At 35.7% G+C, this 16,527-nt stretch overlaps 1 protein-coding gene across 1 annotated transcript in view; it reads left to right on the forward strand.

Moving 5' to 3' along the window:
- The window catches only part of LOC139133975 (neurocalcin homolog), a 65,914-nt gene extending 51,496 nt beyond the window's left edge, over positions 1–14,418 (forward strand). Inside the window, 4 exon segments of the mRNA XM_070700800.1 lie at positions 5,288–5,472; positions 6,518–6,690; positions 6,692–6,787; positions 7,112–14,418. Coding sequence (XP_070556901.1) covers positions 5,364–5,472; positions 6,518–6,690; positions 6,692–6,787; positions 7,112–7,318 — 585 coding nt within the window. The 5' untranslated portion in view covers positions 5,288–5,363 and the 3' untranslated portion in view covers positions 7,319–14,418.
- The last annotated feature ends 2,109 nt before the right edge of the window (positions 14,419–16,527 follow it).

Here is a 16,527-nt window from a genome sequence, read left to right on the forward strand (position 1 = left end):
CATCGCTTTGAACAAGTTTGTGTGTGATGTATGATTGGATGTATGTGTGTTTGAGTGTGCCATGAACTTTTCAGTGAGTTGAGAGGTCACAGCAAGAAAATGTGCACCTCAACTCGGTTAGCTGAGGGATTTTGACAGCTGATGTCTTAACTAGGTGACTGGGTGCCGCGGCCATGTATTGTGAGTTTGAATCCCATCACGACTATACTGAATAACACATATGTTATGTATTATTTACGACTCCTGGCAGTTGATCAAATGAAAGAACTTTATAATAACTAAAGTTTTACTGTGTGAACAGTTGAATAACCCATCAGGGTGATACACTAACAACAGTGAATAGTAATAGAGTGTGTCTCATCTGTTTTCAAACTTAATGAACACCATTCAAATGTTCAACAGAAAATCTGGAAACATTGTCAGATTCATCTTGTTGTAAACTTGCCCATGTATAATATTTTGACAGCTTGATTAAGTCTCTGCATTGGCAGAGTGAAAAATAATACCCCAGGTGATGACCTAGAAAGCCATCACCATGGTAACAGACTCTCTGATTGTAGGCTTTGTCCTTTATATGTAAGTAAAATGAGTCATGCATTGATTAATTTATAATGCAGTTGCAAATTTGATGGGATTTCCTCAAGTTAGGGGGCACAATATTGTTCCCTAAGGTCATAATGTCTTCGTACAGAATTCTGTCAATCATAGTTATGATGTAAAAGATTATTATGAAAATGAAACAAGGTTTTTATCAGGCAGGGATTTCAAAATGAACCGGTACAGAAACTTAAACAACTCCAGTTTTGTCATATCTTCTACTAATCTCATCTTACTCAACATTGCAGATGTCTGAATTTGGAAAAATAAATGAGCTTACGTGCAGTAACAGTATTAATTTGACAGTGTAAACCAAAGTTCTGAGCTCCCAAATCCAATATTTCAAGCTATAAATCCCTGTCACATATGGCACTAATTTGCAGTATAATGTGTAAACTCTGATAATTGAATGACCTGTAGCCTGCCTCTATCATAGTTCAAAACAGAGGGCCTAGCTTCCCAAAGGAATTTAATGTGTACTTGCCAGCATGTATCCAAATAAATTTTATCAAATTGTGTTATAAACCTCATGATTTGGCACAAAATTCATTGTTATCAATGGTGACTTGTTTATAGTTGCTTGGGTGTGAACAAGTTAAAGCAGAAAGTTTTTATCCCAGGGGTTGATCATGAACACACTTTGATCTCCATGTCTAGATCACAATTACAAGAGAAGAAAGAAAATACTCTGAATGTCATACATCTATCATCCAGGATACTGCAATAAGGCATATTATGTGCAACCTTGCTATGATGACAAGACGTGACTTTGAATTGATGAGGGGTATGCAATAATGGCTCTCAGAGAAAGTCTTATTTTTTCCATGATCCATCTTTTAGGGTTTTTTTAGCTCACATTTGGTTTTACCAATGTGAGTTTATCGTATAGGCTGAAGTCGATGGCGTCTGTATGTACCTGTATGTGTGTATGTATGTATGTACCGTATGTATGTACGTACAGTATGTCCGTCAACATCAAAAACACGCAAACCGCTGCACGTTTCAGCTTGGTAATTGGTGTGTGGATGTATCCTGGGCTATAGATGGGATTGTTCAAATGAAGTCTGCATTGCCAAAATTATGCAAATGAGCTTACAAAATGTGAAAATGGTTAAGAATTAATAACTCATGAACCGCTTTTTTGATTGCTTTGAAAATTTGTGTGCAAGTACCTTAGGTTAACCTTATACAGTTTTATGAATATTGTGAAGATATCCTTAATTTTGTATTTTTGCTGAATTTTTTTGTGATTTTTCTCATTTTCAGTAAAAATTCTTCTTCTCTGAAACCGCCGGCCCATCGCTCTCAAATTTGGGTTGTCTCTTTGCAAGGGTGTTACTCTTCTAATTGTTGAAATTATGACAAAATTGGGAAAATTACTATTTTTGTGCAATTTTGTCATTTTTGGTCAAAAAATCTTAGACAGTGTTTCCTTTTTAAAACCCCTGGACAGACAGCTTTCATATTTGGTACACAGACGTACAGAGATGACAATAGTTAGATATGTGGAAATTGTCCTGAAATATAAAAAATTGTATTTTTAAGACAATATTGTCATTTTTGGTCAAGAAAACTTTATCTCAACATTACTTGTTTGATAGCTTTGTAATTGGTATAAAGTCCTTGTTGTTATAAAGTCCCTTGTTTGATAGCTTTGTAATTTGGTATAAAGTCCCGAAAGATGTTATTAGATAAATTTTCTGCTCAAAGTCTTGGGAAACCCCAAAATTTGTATATTTTAGGTACTTTTCTCAGTTTGTGACCTTAAATGACCTATACTAACCCAGGATATGTTGTGAGACAATTTTGAAGGCTGTGAACATAATTTTGTCATATTTGATACCAATATGTAGGAAAATTTGATCCAGAAAACAAAGCTGAGGTGATTTTTTTCATTTTGAACCAATTTTTGCAACTTTTCTATGTAAGACATACAAAAACTGATGAGAAATTTGGATCCAGGATAATTCCAGATGTTGTAATCACCACCCACAGTGGAAGGCATTTCACTATCTGTAACTAACTTAAGTGCTGTTTACATTAGAATGATAACGCTCATGGCATTAATTAAAAATCTCCAAGGTTGTAAATGTACTTCCTGTCATTTGGTCTTATGTAATACCAAGGGGTGGAACATTTGATATGCAGGAGGGGGTAGGGTTCAGAAGATAAATGATGTAGCATTACTTTTTACCAGATCCCTTGCGCATTTTTTGCCCACTCCCACGTTTTCTTTTTATCAAGCCTACTCTGTTTTTTGTTGTTGACATTTGCTTATGTATTTAGGATCTGCTTCTCCCATTGCTATAGAAGTTGATATGCATGTTCCTAAAGATGACCTCAAGTACCTAAGTTGGAGACCTTATTTGCTTTTGTCATTCTTGTTTTTCCTGGTTTCAATATTTCTCGAATGGACCGATTCAAACCGAATGTGAGCACATAGTGTCCTTGACGGTATTTTTTCATTTGAAGCAGTCCATCCAAACAGGGTCCATCAAAAGGTTCTGAAGCATTTCAGGTCAAATACTGGCATAAAAAATTGTATGAAAGTTCCTTCGTGGTCCTGGAATGTTTCAGGTTTGAGACAGTGTTGTCAGCTAGACCTGAGACGGTGTTTTGATTAACTCTATCTGCAACACGCAATCTGAATGGACCAAGACACTTTAGAATTGTTCTAAATGCCCACATTTGGCTGGTATGTGTAACATATAACATTCAACTTGCTTTCGGTATGCCAGCTGCACAGATTAGTCCATCTTGAGGCAAAAATCAGTTCAATGAAAAGGTCAAATTACTGATTCCATTATGCTCAGATGAAAAGCATGCAACGGATGGTGAACCGAACATGCAGAGACAGCCATGTTTATAAAAAAGCAGAAATGTAATATATGCAAAAGGGGCTCAACTGGACAGCTGAGCAGTATGTGCCACTGGAAAATCAAGTCACTGCAACTCAAGGAAGTTGTAGACAGCAACAGCCGAAGTGGTTCAGTGAAAATCATGATGCCTTTCTTTGAAGACTGTCTGAAACCCAAAGACAATTCAATGCAAAGGCATCGTTCATGCCCACACCATCTTGCAATATGCTATGTGCTTGGTCATGTACACATTTTGAATTGGAGAGGGTGCATTAAGCTGGGGACCACCAAAACAGACTTAAAACTTTGTCTCTATGGACATACACAGACTCAAATTATATTATCCTCTGTGCTTGTAAATGGCAAATAGTGTCACTCTCTAAAGCATTTCCAGTTTTACTTACGGAAAAGTCACACTTTTTCAATCTTTTTTCATTTTGTCGAGAGATCACAAACAAAATCATCGGTTTGCATTCAGCAAAGGGGTAATTTTGACATTTTTGTACATATGTACCGGTACAGTCTGCATTTTGTACACTAGTGATTTTATGCAAGCATTCCATGTTTTCTTGACATCACTAAGAAGTGACTGAAAAATTTGTCCGTTTAAAATGCACCAAGGTAGTTAACCTGCCACCACTGAGCATACAGAACAGTGCCTCGGAAAGGTTCAGTCACAGTGGTGGATGGACCATGGCTTATTCTATTTAAGGGAGCTATCAGTATTTCTGTAAAATTTTGTAACTCTTTTACAGTGGGTCTCTAAAATCTCAACAACTGTGTTATTGGTACTGATAACTGTAGCATTGTTGTAAATAACGTCAGATTTGACTCATGAAATTAGCTACATTCTTTTCGTGTTTTAATAAGATACTCATTTCTCCAGCTAATCAAATCTTGAGTGTCATAAGTTAACTTTTCACTGACGTACACAAAGGAAGGCGACAGCAGTTTTTGTCATATCAGATTATTACCATTGATTTATCGGTAGGGTCTAATAGTGACAGAGATCACATTGGGCTCTGATTGTATTTATAATCTATTTGTATGTGGATTGTCTTTTGTATGAATTATCAACTTCATAGATATGGTGAATTATATTGCAGCTGTATACAAGGTCATTAACAATTTGTCTTTTTGTCAAAAACACTTATGTTTGTAGGTGCCTGCCACTTTCAGCCATAGAAAATTAATTTGCACATTTTAAAAACATCCATAGTTTTGTAATCATTGTAATAAATTATAATTCATCTAAAAAACAGTAAAGTTTCTTTTTAAATTGCTTTTAGGAATGAAATAACAAGTCTGTCTCAGAGTATAATGGTTATCAGTCAGCGATTTGTAGAATTTTTCTACTAATTTGTAGTTGTTATGCTCCTTTTTAAGGTGAAGTACAAACATTCATACTGATATTTAAAATTATTGTCATTTTCATGAAATTTGCAAGTACATTCTTTAGTATACCAGTAGTATTACTCTACAAATAAAATAAAAAGTAGGGGGTCACCATATCCGTTTCCATAGAAACTGGATCTGAATAAGGGTGGAATACTAAACAAGGCATATGTGATCATGATGGCCAATAACATACCAGTAGTATCGGCAGTGTAAAACAAAGCTTGATGAGTGAAGTTCTTATCCAACATTCAATTATAAAGTTTCAGATAAACGGCAGAGAACATCTTGGAGAAAATGTCATTTACATTGCCAATCTTGAACTTTTCTTTGACACTCTCTGAAATAACCATGTATGGCAGATACTTGCGCTATCGCTACATTCCATATTTTTTGACAATGTGAATAATGAATACTATATCTTTATTTGTTTTCAGCTGTGATCTTTGACCCTACCGTTGGTTAAGAAGTGCACTTCCAAGTTGAAGTTTAGTATTTACATTTTGGAACACAATGGGAAAACAGAATAGTAAACTCAGACCAGAACAGCTTGATGACCTTAGACAACACACAGAATTTAATGACCATGAACTCCAAGAATGGTATAAAGGATTCCTTAAAGGTCAGTCTTGGATTCATATTAGATTTTGAATATTTATTTGAATGACCATGAACTACTGTAATGGTATGAAGGATTTTTTAAACGTCAGTCCTGGATTCTGACTAAGTTTGAATATTTATTTGATATGTCCAACTAACGTCCAGCAACTTTTGCAATGAACCCAAGCTGTAGGTATAAAAACCTGTTCAAAAATAGTCACAACTCAACATGCTCCAATGCACTGTTCCCTCTAAGGTTTTGAGTGGATTAGCAACTTAGGCTTTGATGCCTAAGGGGCAGCCATGTTGAGTCTTCTCTGTGTGCTAGTTTATCGAGTCGCATATACCCTGTCACATAGTCACAACATACTCTGAATGTGTACGCGTACCATGTGTTGGTAGCAACCGCGCCACCAACAAGTGCTAAAACTCAAAACGCAGAATTAAAATCGCCACTGATATTGCACTTTTTGCCCAGAGTTTTGATGTTTATCGTTAACAAAACTAGTATTGATTGAAATGACTCAAACTTAAGTTGCTCAAAACATATTCACTGCGAGAGCAGTCATAGACACTGCACAACTAGCGCACAAATAAACTGTCGTGGTAACACTGCTCCAGTGAATAAGAAATTACGGTTAACTCATCTTTTCTGAGAAAATTATGTAAATAGGAGGTAAGTATTTTTGGAGTTAGGTATTTTTTATAAAGATTTTTGTTCTGAATTGACCCTGCTCATGACACAAACATCACCTTACATCCTGCCATTTTCCTTGTGTGAATCATTCAAGTTGATCTGACCATATTCACTGAATTTTGTACTTTCCACCAAGATTTGCATTATTCCTACAAAACTTGAAATTTACTTAGGAAATACACTGATCTCCAAAGTTACCTGAATGTTGGGTACATTGTAGGGGTAATGAAAATGGTGCAGAAGGGATATTACTTGCAATATATATCTGAATGTTGTGTCCGATTTTTCTCAAGACAAGTTAACTTTCTACAAATGCAGACCATTTAACATTGAAAATGGTGTTTCTTCCGTTGCATTCCACATACTGCAGATTGTCCCAGTGGTCATCTAACAGTCGATGAGTTCAAGAAAATCTATGGCAACTTCTTCCCATATGGAGATGCATCCAAATTTGCAGAACATGTATTCCGTACTTTTGACCAGAACAGCGATGGTACCATTGACTTCCGGGAATTCATTTGTGCACTGAGTGTGACATCGCGGGGGAAAACTAGAGGACAAGCTTAAGTGGGCGTTTAGCATGTATGATCTGGATAGCAATGGGTACATCTCACGACAAGAAATGTTAGAAATTGTCACAGTAAGTCTGTTCAGCAATGAATGCGATATTTTATTTCTGCAATAAACACTCCATGCGCTCAACTGTTGCTCAAGTACTCACAATCACGCCCTAAATGTGTTTTTTTTTTTAATTCATAAGTTGAAGTTTTATTTACTTGGTAAGTGCTGTTTAGTGATGGCATTCACTGTCGTGCATGCTCTGTCTGTCTCTGTCTCTGTCTGTCTGTCTGTCTGTCTGTCTGTCTCTCTCTGTCTCTGTCTTTCTCTGTCTCTCTGTCTCTCTCTCTGTCTCTCTCTGAGTGGATATCCATTTCATTCTTATTTCATATAAACATCATTGCAGGCCATCTACAAAATGGTTGGAACTGTCATGAAAATGCCTGAAGACGAGTCGACACCAGAAAAAAGAACAGATAAAATATTCAGACAAATGGACAAGAATTGCGACGGAAAACTATCACTGGCAGAATTCATTGAGGGAGCCAAGAATGACCCTTCCATCGTCAGACTACTGCAATGTGATCCTAGTGGTGGTACACAGTTCATGTGAGGTCAAAGTTTAATCTAAGGTCATAGTTTATCCAGGGGCCAGAATTTTGTTTTCTTTTAAGACACTTTTAATACAGTATTGTACAGTTTAGAATTGTAGTCTTCACTACCAGTGTCTTGCAAATTGGAAGAGGTCATTTAACCTAATTTTACATTAGAGGGCGCTGTTCTACCTTCGCTACCTAACCCTAGATTGCGCTTTTTTCATCCACATCAATAATCAAGCTGTAAAAAACTATGTAACGTCTCAAGCCATTGTTAGTGTCGTCTTGATCAGATATAGTCTTGTAACTCATGGTGCCTTTGTCAATCCATTATCAAATCATCCTGGAATGGATCACATTAAATCAATTGACATTTTTCCTCAAGTGTATAGGCATTGGCAAAGGACTATGGTTGGAGAGAAGCTATGGATACTGTTAATGTTCTTCTAAACCATTTTTTAGATTCAAAAAGTGCAAACATTTAGATGTAAAGCTTGAACAAGCAGAGCCATATGTTCAAAATTCTGTTTCATATTAATGTACGGATTAATTGTAACATCTCCCCTCAAAGAAGGTATTTCATCTATTTCCAAATGCTTGTCTTAGGTTTTCCATATTACTGTATGAAGTTTACCCTGTCTTTGATATCTTGAAAATTTTATTATCCTTTGTTTTGCTTGATTCACTTCGCAAATAGTTAGTTGTGCAGGTAAAGTGTGCAAATTTTGGAAGAGTTGTTATCAGTCCATGTGCACAGACCTCAGTTTTCCACTTGCAACATATGCATTTCCCCTTTTTTATGTGCTGCCTATTGTAGACATGTAGTGCGTGCACTCATTTTTCCTCTTTTGATCTGTCTGTTTTGATAAAAAAACAACTTTTGCGAACGTGATAAAAAAAACTTAATCTTTTAAAAGTGCTGAAAGGTTAGTCAAGTGATTGAAACCCAAAAAGTAAGATAAGTGGTCTTTTTAGTAATAGAAAATTGTACAGTTCCAGTAAAATATCATTTTGGTTGGCAGAAGTTTCCAGTTTTAAAAGAGGAATACTCTGGCTGGCTGAAAAATGTTATCATTATACCATGGGATGTATACCAGGACAATCTTTTCCAACTCTTTGCAAGAAATTAGAACCCTCCCATTCCATTTAATTTAAATATATTAAAAGAAAACAAAAACAAAAAAAAAATCGAATTTGTTGATGTCAATTTGTGCAGGCTTTCTCATATTGGATTTTAACTTATGCAAATTTATAGCTACTGTATTATTCCTTTGAAGTGAATGGGATTTTGTTAATCACTGAGAGACGTTCATCATAATCGTTGATATTAACAAATCTCAAAAGCTGTTTGCTTCAAATCAAATAATTGTCTACCATTAATTTTATCATTTCATAAATATCATATTTATGTCTATTGACTGCACTAGACTTTTTATGAAATTTTGCAAGGCTGTATCGGTAGTATTTAATGGGACATTTAGTGATCTACAATATAACTGTCATATACAGAGATACCCTACTGCCAAACAATACATCACTTGTTTCGCAAGGATATTGATACACTGTGTATTAAAGTGTTGCAAAATTTCATGAGTTTGAAAATTCAATTTGCAATCATCACATTCCCCTCTTATATTCATTCCGTGGTCAGGGATGAGCAAATCCACAAGTCAGAGATCATTGGCTAGTCGTTTTTCTGTCCTGGCTAGCCCTTTTTAGCACCTATTATCCTAGTCTGGCAGAGACCCTGCGATTCGCGTTCTCCCTGTTGGAACACGCGCGCCCTTCAGAGACGCGACGCGAATCCAGGGTCTGGACGTTCTTGCAAGCGACCGGTCGGATTTCTGCCTGATCCGGGTACTTTATAGAACTCCACACATCCGTTAATCAAAACAAAAATGACAAGTAGCATAGCCAAATAAAATGAAAAATGAAAAATAAAAACATACCACGTATATAAGTCTACCAGCTACTAGTATATATTCTCTCCGCCCAGTTAGATAGGTTTTTCTTTTGACGTCACTACCCTTATGAATATTCATATACTTGCAAGAACTGACAGTCGCTGTGTCTGGCAGCGCGTGCTCACAGCTGCACAGCGTAGTCTTCGAATGCAGGCCCATCGTGGGCGCGCACAAAACAAGGCACAGCGACTGTGGAGAGTCTACTATTATCCCAGCAGACTAGTGAATTTGGTACATTGATGAGAGGTATTCTGCAGCATGTACTTCCACATATTGCATTGTCATAGCTAGATAATCCAAAGCATAATAGTGAAATATTCAAACGTACAACATTTTCTGATAATGGTAAATTAGTTTGGAGGTGTTACCTGTACAGAATGTACAACTGTGTTGACTGTTGTGCTTGTGGATTCTGATGACGGGCTAGTATTTATCGGAACTGCTATCCCAGGGGCCAGTGGATCTGAAAAGGATTTTCTCATCCCTGAATGATTCTGCTATTCACATATTCTTGTCTTTCTTAACAAAGAAAGGCCATTTTTCCCATTCGTAGCTGACTAGTTGTTACACATTTTGCTAATATATGCCACAAAGAAATTTTCAGAGTGTATCAATGAAGTGAGAACGTATCAAAATAGTCTATTAAAGGTAATATATTATCTAAGCTGTTATTTGTAAATTTGGGATAGACAAATATTCAATTTTTTGACCTTAATGAAACTGCCTCTGCAGTAATTATTTTTGAATTAGAAAATGGGCAAAATTAGCTCAGGCTGATTGTAAGATGTAGTAATGATTATAAAAAATATTTTGTATTTTATGACTCCTTTTCCAGTTAATTTTTTTGAGTAGATTTTATGTGGTAGTTGCATTGTCAGCACACTTACAAAAAGAATAACTAAGATTGCATATTGTGAGGAGTATGTGTATTTAGTAATCATGAAACAAACCCGTGAAAAATTCAGAAAATTGCAATATTTTGACTTTTGGTTTGCAAATACAAATATGTAGATTTACTCTTGATGTTGTACTTTTCAGTGTTTGTGATCGAGTTTTTGTCCAGTTTCATGTAGCCTTTTAGAAAATTCCCTCTCTTCTCCTCTTTAACTTTGAGTGTTCAAACCGATTTATATACAAATAAACTTTAAACACTTGCTGCTTCAGTCCCATTTTTCAAACATACGTAAATCATATTGCCCAGGCAGACAAACACAAAAACTGCAAAAGCTTTGTTTTATATGACATTAGTTATCATTTGAAACAGCTCATGTTTAATTTTTAATAGTATTTGATCAGAAATATAGTCTGTTCTTTTGCCATGTCATTTTATTTACTCTCATTTTCTGTTTTTCTTTTTTGGAAGTTATTATTTTTATGATGAATGCATATTTTCTAAAACGCTATAACAGTTCTGGCAGATCAAGAGCTGGTTACCGTCTAGCTAGTCATTTAAGGAATATCACTGATTGGATAAATATCATCTTTGCATTTAAACATGGTGAAACAAACCAATAATGTGGTTGTAACACAAAGAAATCATGTCAAGTGTATGTAGGTATAGTAAATAAAGGCCCACGAGTGCCTTCAAAGTCAGTATTGTGAGATTTGTGAATGCATTTAGAAGCTTGTCTATCCCATTCAGGTTTAAAGGTGGGTACCCAGGTAGGCAGACGCAATGCACTCTGAGACTCATGATGTAGATCAATTTTTTCGGCAAGAAACACCAGAAAATTAAATCCTCCAGTCATGTATTTAAACATAAAGCAAAAAAAGAATGTTGCAACCTCATACTTGCATTCAGTCACCGCTATTTCTGTATCAGAACACTTTTTAGCTCCATCATACAGACCTTATTGGATGGGTTACATACCAGCAGTGTCTGCCGTCTGTCATCCGGCTCATGTTAACACTTTTTATACAGACTTTCTACTCTCAAAGCCCAGGTCTAGTTGCTGTGATATTTTGCACATATATTCCCAGAAGGCTTTAATTGATAATTTTTCAGGTAAAGCATAACATTTGCACATGTAAGTTGTCTGATAGCGCTCTAATTGTCCCATCTCCAGAATAAAAAGGACACTTAGCATTCGGAATTTCCACAAACTAAGCATGCCAAAGAGATCACATGATGACGATACAAAATACCTACTTGTAAAAACGTGGAAATAGACACATCTCTATTCTATTCATTTGTGCTAGTGGTTTGTTTGTACTGTGGTCCATATGAATTCCAGGCATAACCTGTTGGGCATGATGGTTCCCAGAAAAGACTTTATTCAGATTTATTCAGATGATGATGAAATCTGCATAAGAGAAATCGTCGGAGCCTGTAGTCGTCTCATTTCAAGACAGAACATCAATTTCCTCTAAAGTTAGTTGTCAGATAGATTCTTAAGTTAGTCTTTAGCTTCCTATAGCTGATCTCATTCATAGATATTCAAAATGCAGACAAAATTTGCTAGGTATATTTTTAGAGTCCATTATCTCATTTTTGGTTAAAATGTCATTTCCCTAAAAATGCTAGCCCAATTGCTTTCATATGATATGTATGTTTCTGGGAATAACCTTCTCTTTCAGAGATGTACGAATGATGACATAGTCTGCACATGTAAATTGGCGAGGTGGGGTGGAATTTTTATATTATTTGTCAAAACATCATTTCCTCTGAAACCACTCCTCCAATCGCCTTCAAAGTTGTTATTTTTCATTCGGAGCTGTTCCAATTATGACACTATTTGCCTGTGTAAATTTTTTAGATTACCAAAAATCAGTCTGGAATCTTATTTATTCAAAAATCTTGAGCACATCTATTTCATTTGTCTTTATATTTGATTTTTGGGTGCTTCAGACTGATTCATTTCTTTACAAAGTTATGTTCTCATAAATTACTGACACTTTTCAATGGTTGAATGTGTGTTCTGTAAATTCTTTGATGACAGAGATACACGGTTGTTTTGATGTGACACATGGCGGCAGAGTTACATAGGCCGCTGGGACATTTATATTCTGGTCATTTGCTATTTAGAAATCAAGAACACAAATGTAGAACTGAGCTTTTGCTATTGAAACATTAAATTGTATGTGTTGTGTTTCAATGGATGGCCACATTCTGTCAAAAGAACAAGCCTTTCGAATTGCAGAACTCCAAGTCGATGTGTAGAGGGCCCATCACAGATGCATTTGTTAACCATCTCCATTGACTTTACTGGTGTTGTCATAAGCGACTTTGGATAAGTAAGACACGCCAATGGTGAAGGAAAATCATTGCATTTGACCTTGAACCGCCCCCTCCTCTCTGAAAAAAGTAACTACAAAAAAAACTGCCAACTGGTGTTTGAACAACAAACATTTCAAAATGAAATCTGAACTATTATGGATTATCATGTGTGGTTTCCATGGCATGATCATTTCATGTAGTGATTGAAAATTGAAAATTCACACATGTAATCAAAATAGAACTAAACATTTCCCCTCTAGAGAATTTGTTTGTCATGTTGCCAGTTTAATTATCCACAAGTTAGGGTTAAGGTTATGCTTAGAACTGGGGGAGGACCTGAGGCATATGTCTGATGCTGTGTATAGGTACCTCTTAACTATCAATTGCCAAATATGGAAACTGTTCATGAATATTCATGTCTTATTATTGTATTTCCATATTTAGAAAATCAGATGTAGGGTTTATTGGAGAGTGAAACCTACAAAGACACTGGTTTTCACTGCTCATATGGCATAGCTAGCACTGTGGGTGGTCATTCTTGTAATGCACCTACATAGATAGGAATTTCTGAGAAGAGCCAAGTATTGCTGTAGACTTCCACCCATGTTTTGACATGAAGCTACCTCGTAGATATTGTTATTTTCTTACCATGTCTTTTTGAATGAAAGAACTATGTTGTTCCTCTGCCAATTTATTTCTGTCTCATTTTAGGTGAAATATTACCTAGTTTATTTCTTTTTGTTTACGTATAAATTTATATAATGAGAAGCTGAGGTTTTTTGACAAAGAAAACATAATGAGTAGTCAATTTTCAACATGTTCTGCAGTCTTGCTTATAGGAATAACAGATAAACACCACTGATGACATGGTTATTGTTGTATCAGAGTAAGTATACAGACCTGGGACAGCCAATGACAGTGCAGGATACATTTAGGTTTTACAGACAGCCAGTGACAAAGCAGGATACATTAGGTGTTACAGATAGCCAATGACAGTGCAGGATACATTTAGGTGTTACAGATAGCCAATGATAAAGCAGGATAGATGCAGATAGCAGACAATTTATGCCAAAACTGGTATTTTCCAGTAGAATCAAACAATTTCAGTTGCTACAAATTACAAAATTATGTGGAAAAAATGTTATGGCTGCATGTATGACACCATGTTCCACTCCAAACTAATTGTAATGAGTTACACCATATTATAATAAATAGTGAAATTCATTGGAAGAAGATTGAAAATACTCTTTTGTCTCAAAGTCATTCAAAAATATTCAATTTTGTTGTTACTACACTCTTTAGGTTTCAAACTGAGTACTCAAGGACAAGCTGAAACTAAGGCAGAGTTTTAAGTATTTGAAAAAGAATGTAAATTGATGGCTATTTTTGTGCAAATATTTCAATATACTCTTGCAACAATGTAGTATTCATGATCATGATGTAGATCTCTGCAGTAACAATAATTCCAAAATCCAAATGGCGTTCCAGCTCTGGGTTGGTAAGATGTAAACTTACTTAGCTCTCAAAGATATCACTGCTAGATGTTAACTTCAATGCTAAATTTTCAGAGTTTTATCAGCAATGTTATGAATTATTTTCACAAACATTTCACTTTTTCCTTTGTTTTGGGGGCACGTTTTCAACCATTTATTTAAAAAAATGATGGCAAAAAAGATAGGATATGCTGTAATTAGTAGAAATAAAAGCAGATTTTCAGCAATTTCCAGCAAGAGGAATTTCACTGTAAATATATAACTTCACGATCTATTATACTCTGATGAGAGAGGCAACTTAAGATTAGTGTTTTGTAGCAATGTAGACAACTTGGCATAAATGCTGTAGAGTCTTGACTGTTCAATGCATGCAGCCAATGGTCTTAATTTAACATGTTAGTAATGTTGCACTTTTCCATCCTGAAAATAAACTTTGAATTCAATCGGTTTTATTTCTGTGCATTATTTTTGGTGGGGTGGATAAAGTTGTTCACTGATGTGCAAACGAAGATTTGTTGTGTAATACACGAAGTAAAAGTTTTATGATCAAGGAATCGTGTATAGTAAGCATTGAGAATCCTTCAATGATTAATTGACTACTGAAAGTTCCGTTGACTTTAACTTTTGAATCATTTACCAGTATTGTAAGTTCTGTCTGTAATACAGACATAATTACTCAGGCACCTTTTATTCCAGCAGAGAATTGTTGAAAGTTATCTGCTGCTTGGATGTCTTTTTGTTCTTTAATGCTTCCCACAAATTTTCTACTCGTATTTGAAAAAAATTCACCAGAGTTCCTCCACCAAGGCAAACATAGTTACAAGTTTCACATACAATCAAGGTATGTGCTTTGAATCTCAACACACACACTTATGTATACACTGACATAGCTAAGATGTGAGCAAGGTTATTAAAACTAAAAATTCATCTGTCGTACATGGTTGCCATATTTTGTGAGCATTGTCCAAAAAGGACATACCTGTTTGGATGGTTTGGATCAAACCTCCCATAATGCACCTGTCTGCAAAGGCCATTCTTTGTTCAAGATCACAAATTTTCACTCAACAAAAAGCTGCCTATATCTCACACCCTAATCGTTGGTGGCGCTGTTTCATACTGACATCACTAGCAGGCATGATGGCAGATCCTGAATCAAGTGGACACATGTCTGCCCTATGGTGCCTTTAGGTAGGGTGGCCAAGCCATTTTTTTCTGTTGTTTATACACACAGTTTAAATGGATTTTTAGCAAGAATGGGTAAAAGAAGAAAAATAAAAAAAAATTATGCAAATAGCTGTATCCAATCAAAGTTATGAAGTTTTAAAGCAAAATAAATGCCATTTTTTCGCGGACAATTTTCGGCAAATTTTAAAATTATTTCAATGAATGCCGATTCCTTCAAGTTTGGCAACCCATAATTTTTTATTTACTTCACATGGAATCATTAAACTATGTGTCTTGTGCACAGATTTACCAAATATTACGAAGAAAAATCAAGTTTTGACTGATGCACAGTCTTGGATTTTGAAACTGTGAGTGTTGAAAATTGAAAATATTTTGTCTGACTTAGTCAAAATTGCGGCGGCACCGTGCACCGTACCATCGAAAAATGGATGGATTTTTATGTTTTTATGAATTTTGAATTCACATAACTTAAAAACTAGAGCTCACAATACAATGAAATTTTGTCACAGTGTTATTTAATAACACTCAATTCTAACAAATCAATTAAACTGCCAATTGTCTTTTAATGCAGTTCATTTTCAGCCATGAAATTGTAAGAAATAGCTGTCCCTAACTTCAGCCTCAGGCAGGCTGTCAATGGTGTGTCAGTGTGACTGCCTTCCGCCGCCATCTTGAGTTACACTGTACTGAGGTCTATGAATGAACATGATTTTGTTTTTATGATTCGTACTTGTGCTCGTGGACAGATTTTCGTCATATTTCACAGAAATGTTGGAATGATGTTTAAAAAGAGCATGCTACAAGTTTTATGGCAAAAATATGTATCTAAATGGGAAAAATCTACACCGAATTCACCGTACTCACTTTACCTCGTGTTTGCTGGCTAAAATTCCCAGAATATAACAAAAACTCACCACTACATGTAAATGGGATGGTCTGCCACTTCCTGGCCAAGTTTCACAGTTCTATGACAGCGTGCACAGGGCCCGAAAGCAGTTCCGTTGCGAAATAGGTATTGACTGGATTCAGAAATGCGTGCCATGAGCGGCGACCGCTCGAGCGCTGTGGCCGGTCAGTACAAAGTGGCATTTTTGGAGAGGAAAAACACTATTTTTCTATCGTTTTTTCTTCAGTTTTTTAATGAAACCTGCCTCATACATCGATTTTAATTGGAAATATCTATTTTTTCAGTAACTGAGCTACTTATTTTCAGAAAAAATGGCGTTTAAAATTTCACGAAAATCAAATTTCACTTTCAGTGTGCGTGAGTTGCGTATAATGTCGCAACATTTTAGCTTAACTTTGGCCACCCTACTTTAGGAACAGTAGTTGTACCTATCTATTATTTTCTGATGTCATACTCGGAT

Source organism: Ptychodera flava, chromosome 5 (assembly GCF_041260155.1).
Source record: "Ptychodera flava strain L36383 chromosome 5, AS_Pfla_20210202, whole genome shotgun sequence".
NCBI lineage: Eukaryota > Metazoa > Hemichordata > Enteropneusta > Ptychoderidae > Ptychodera > Ptychodera flava.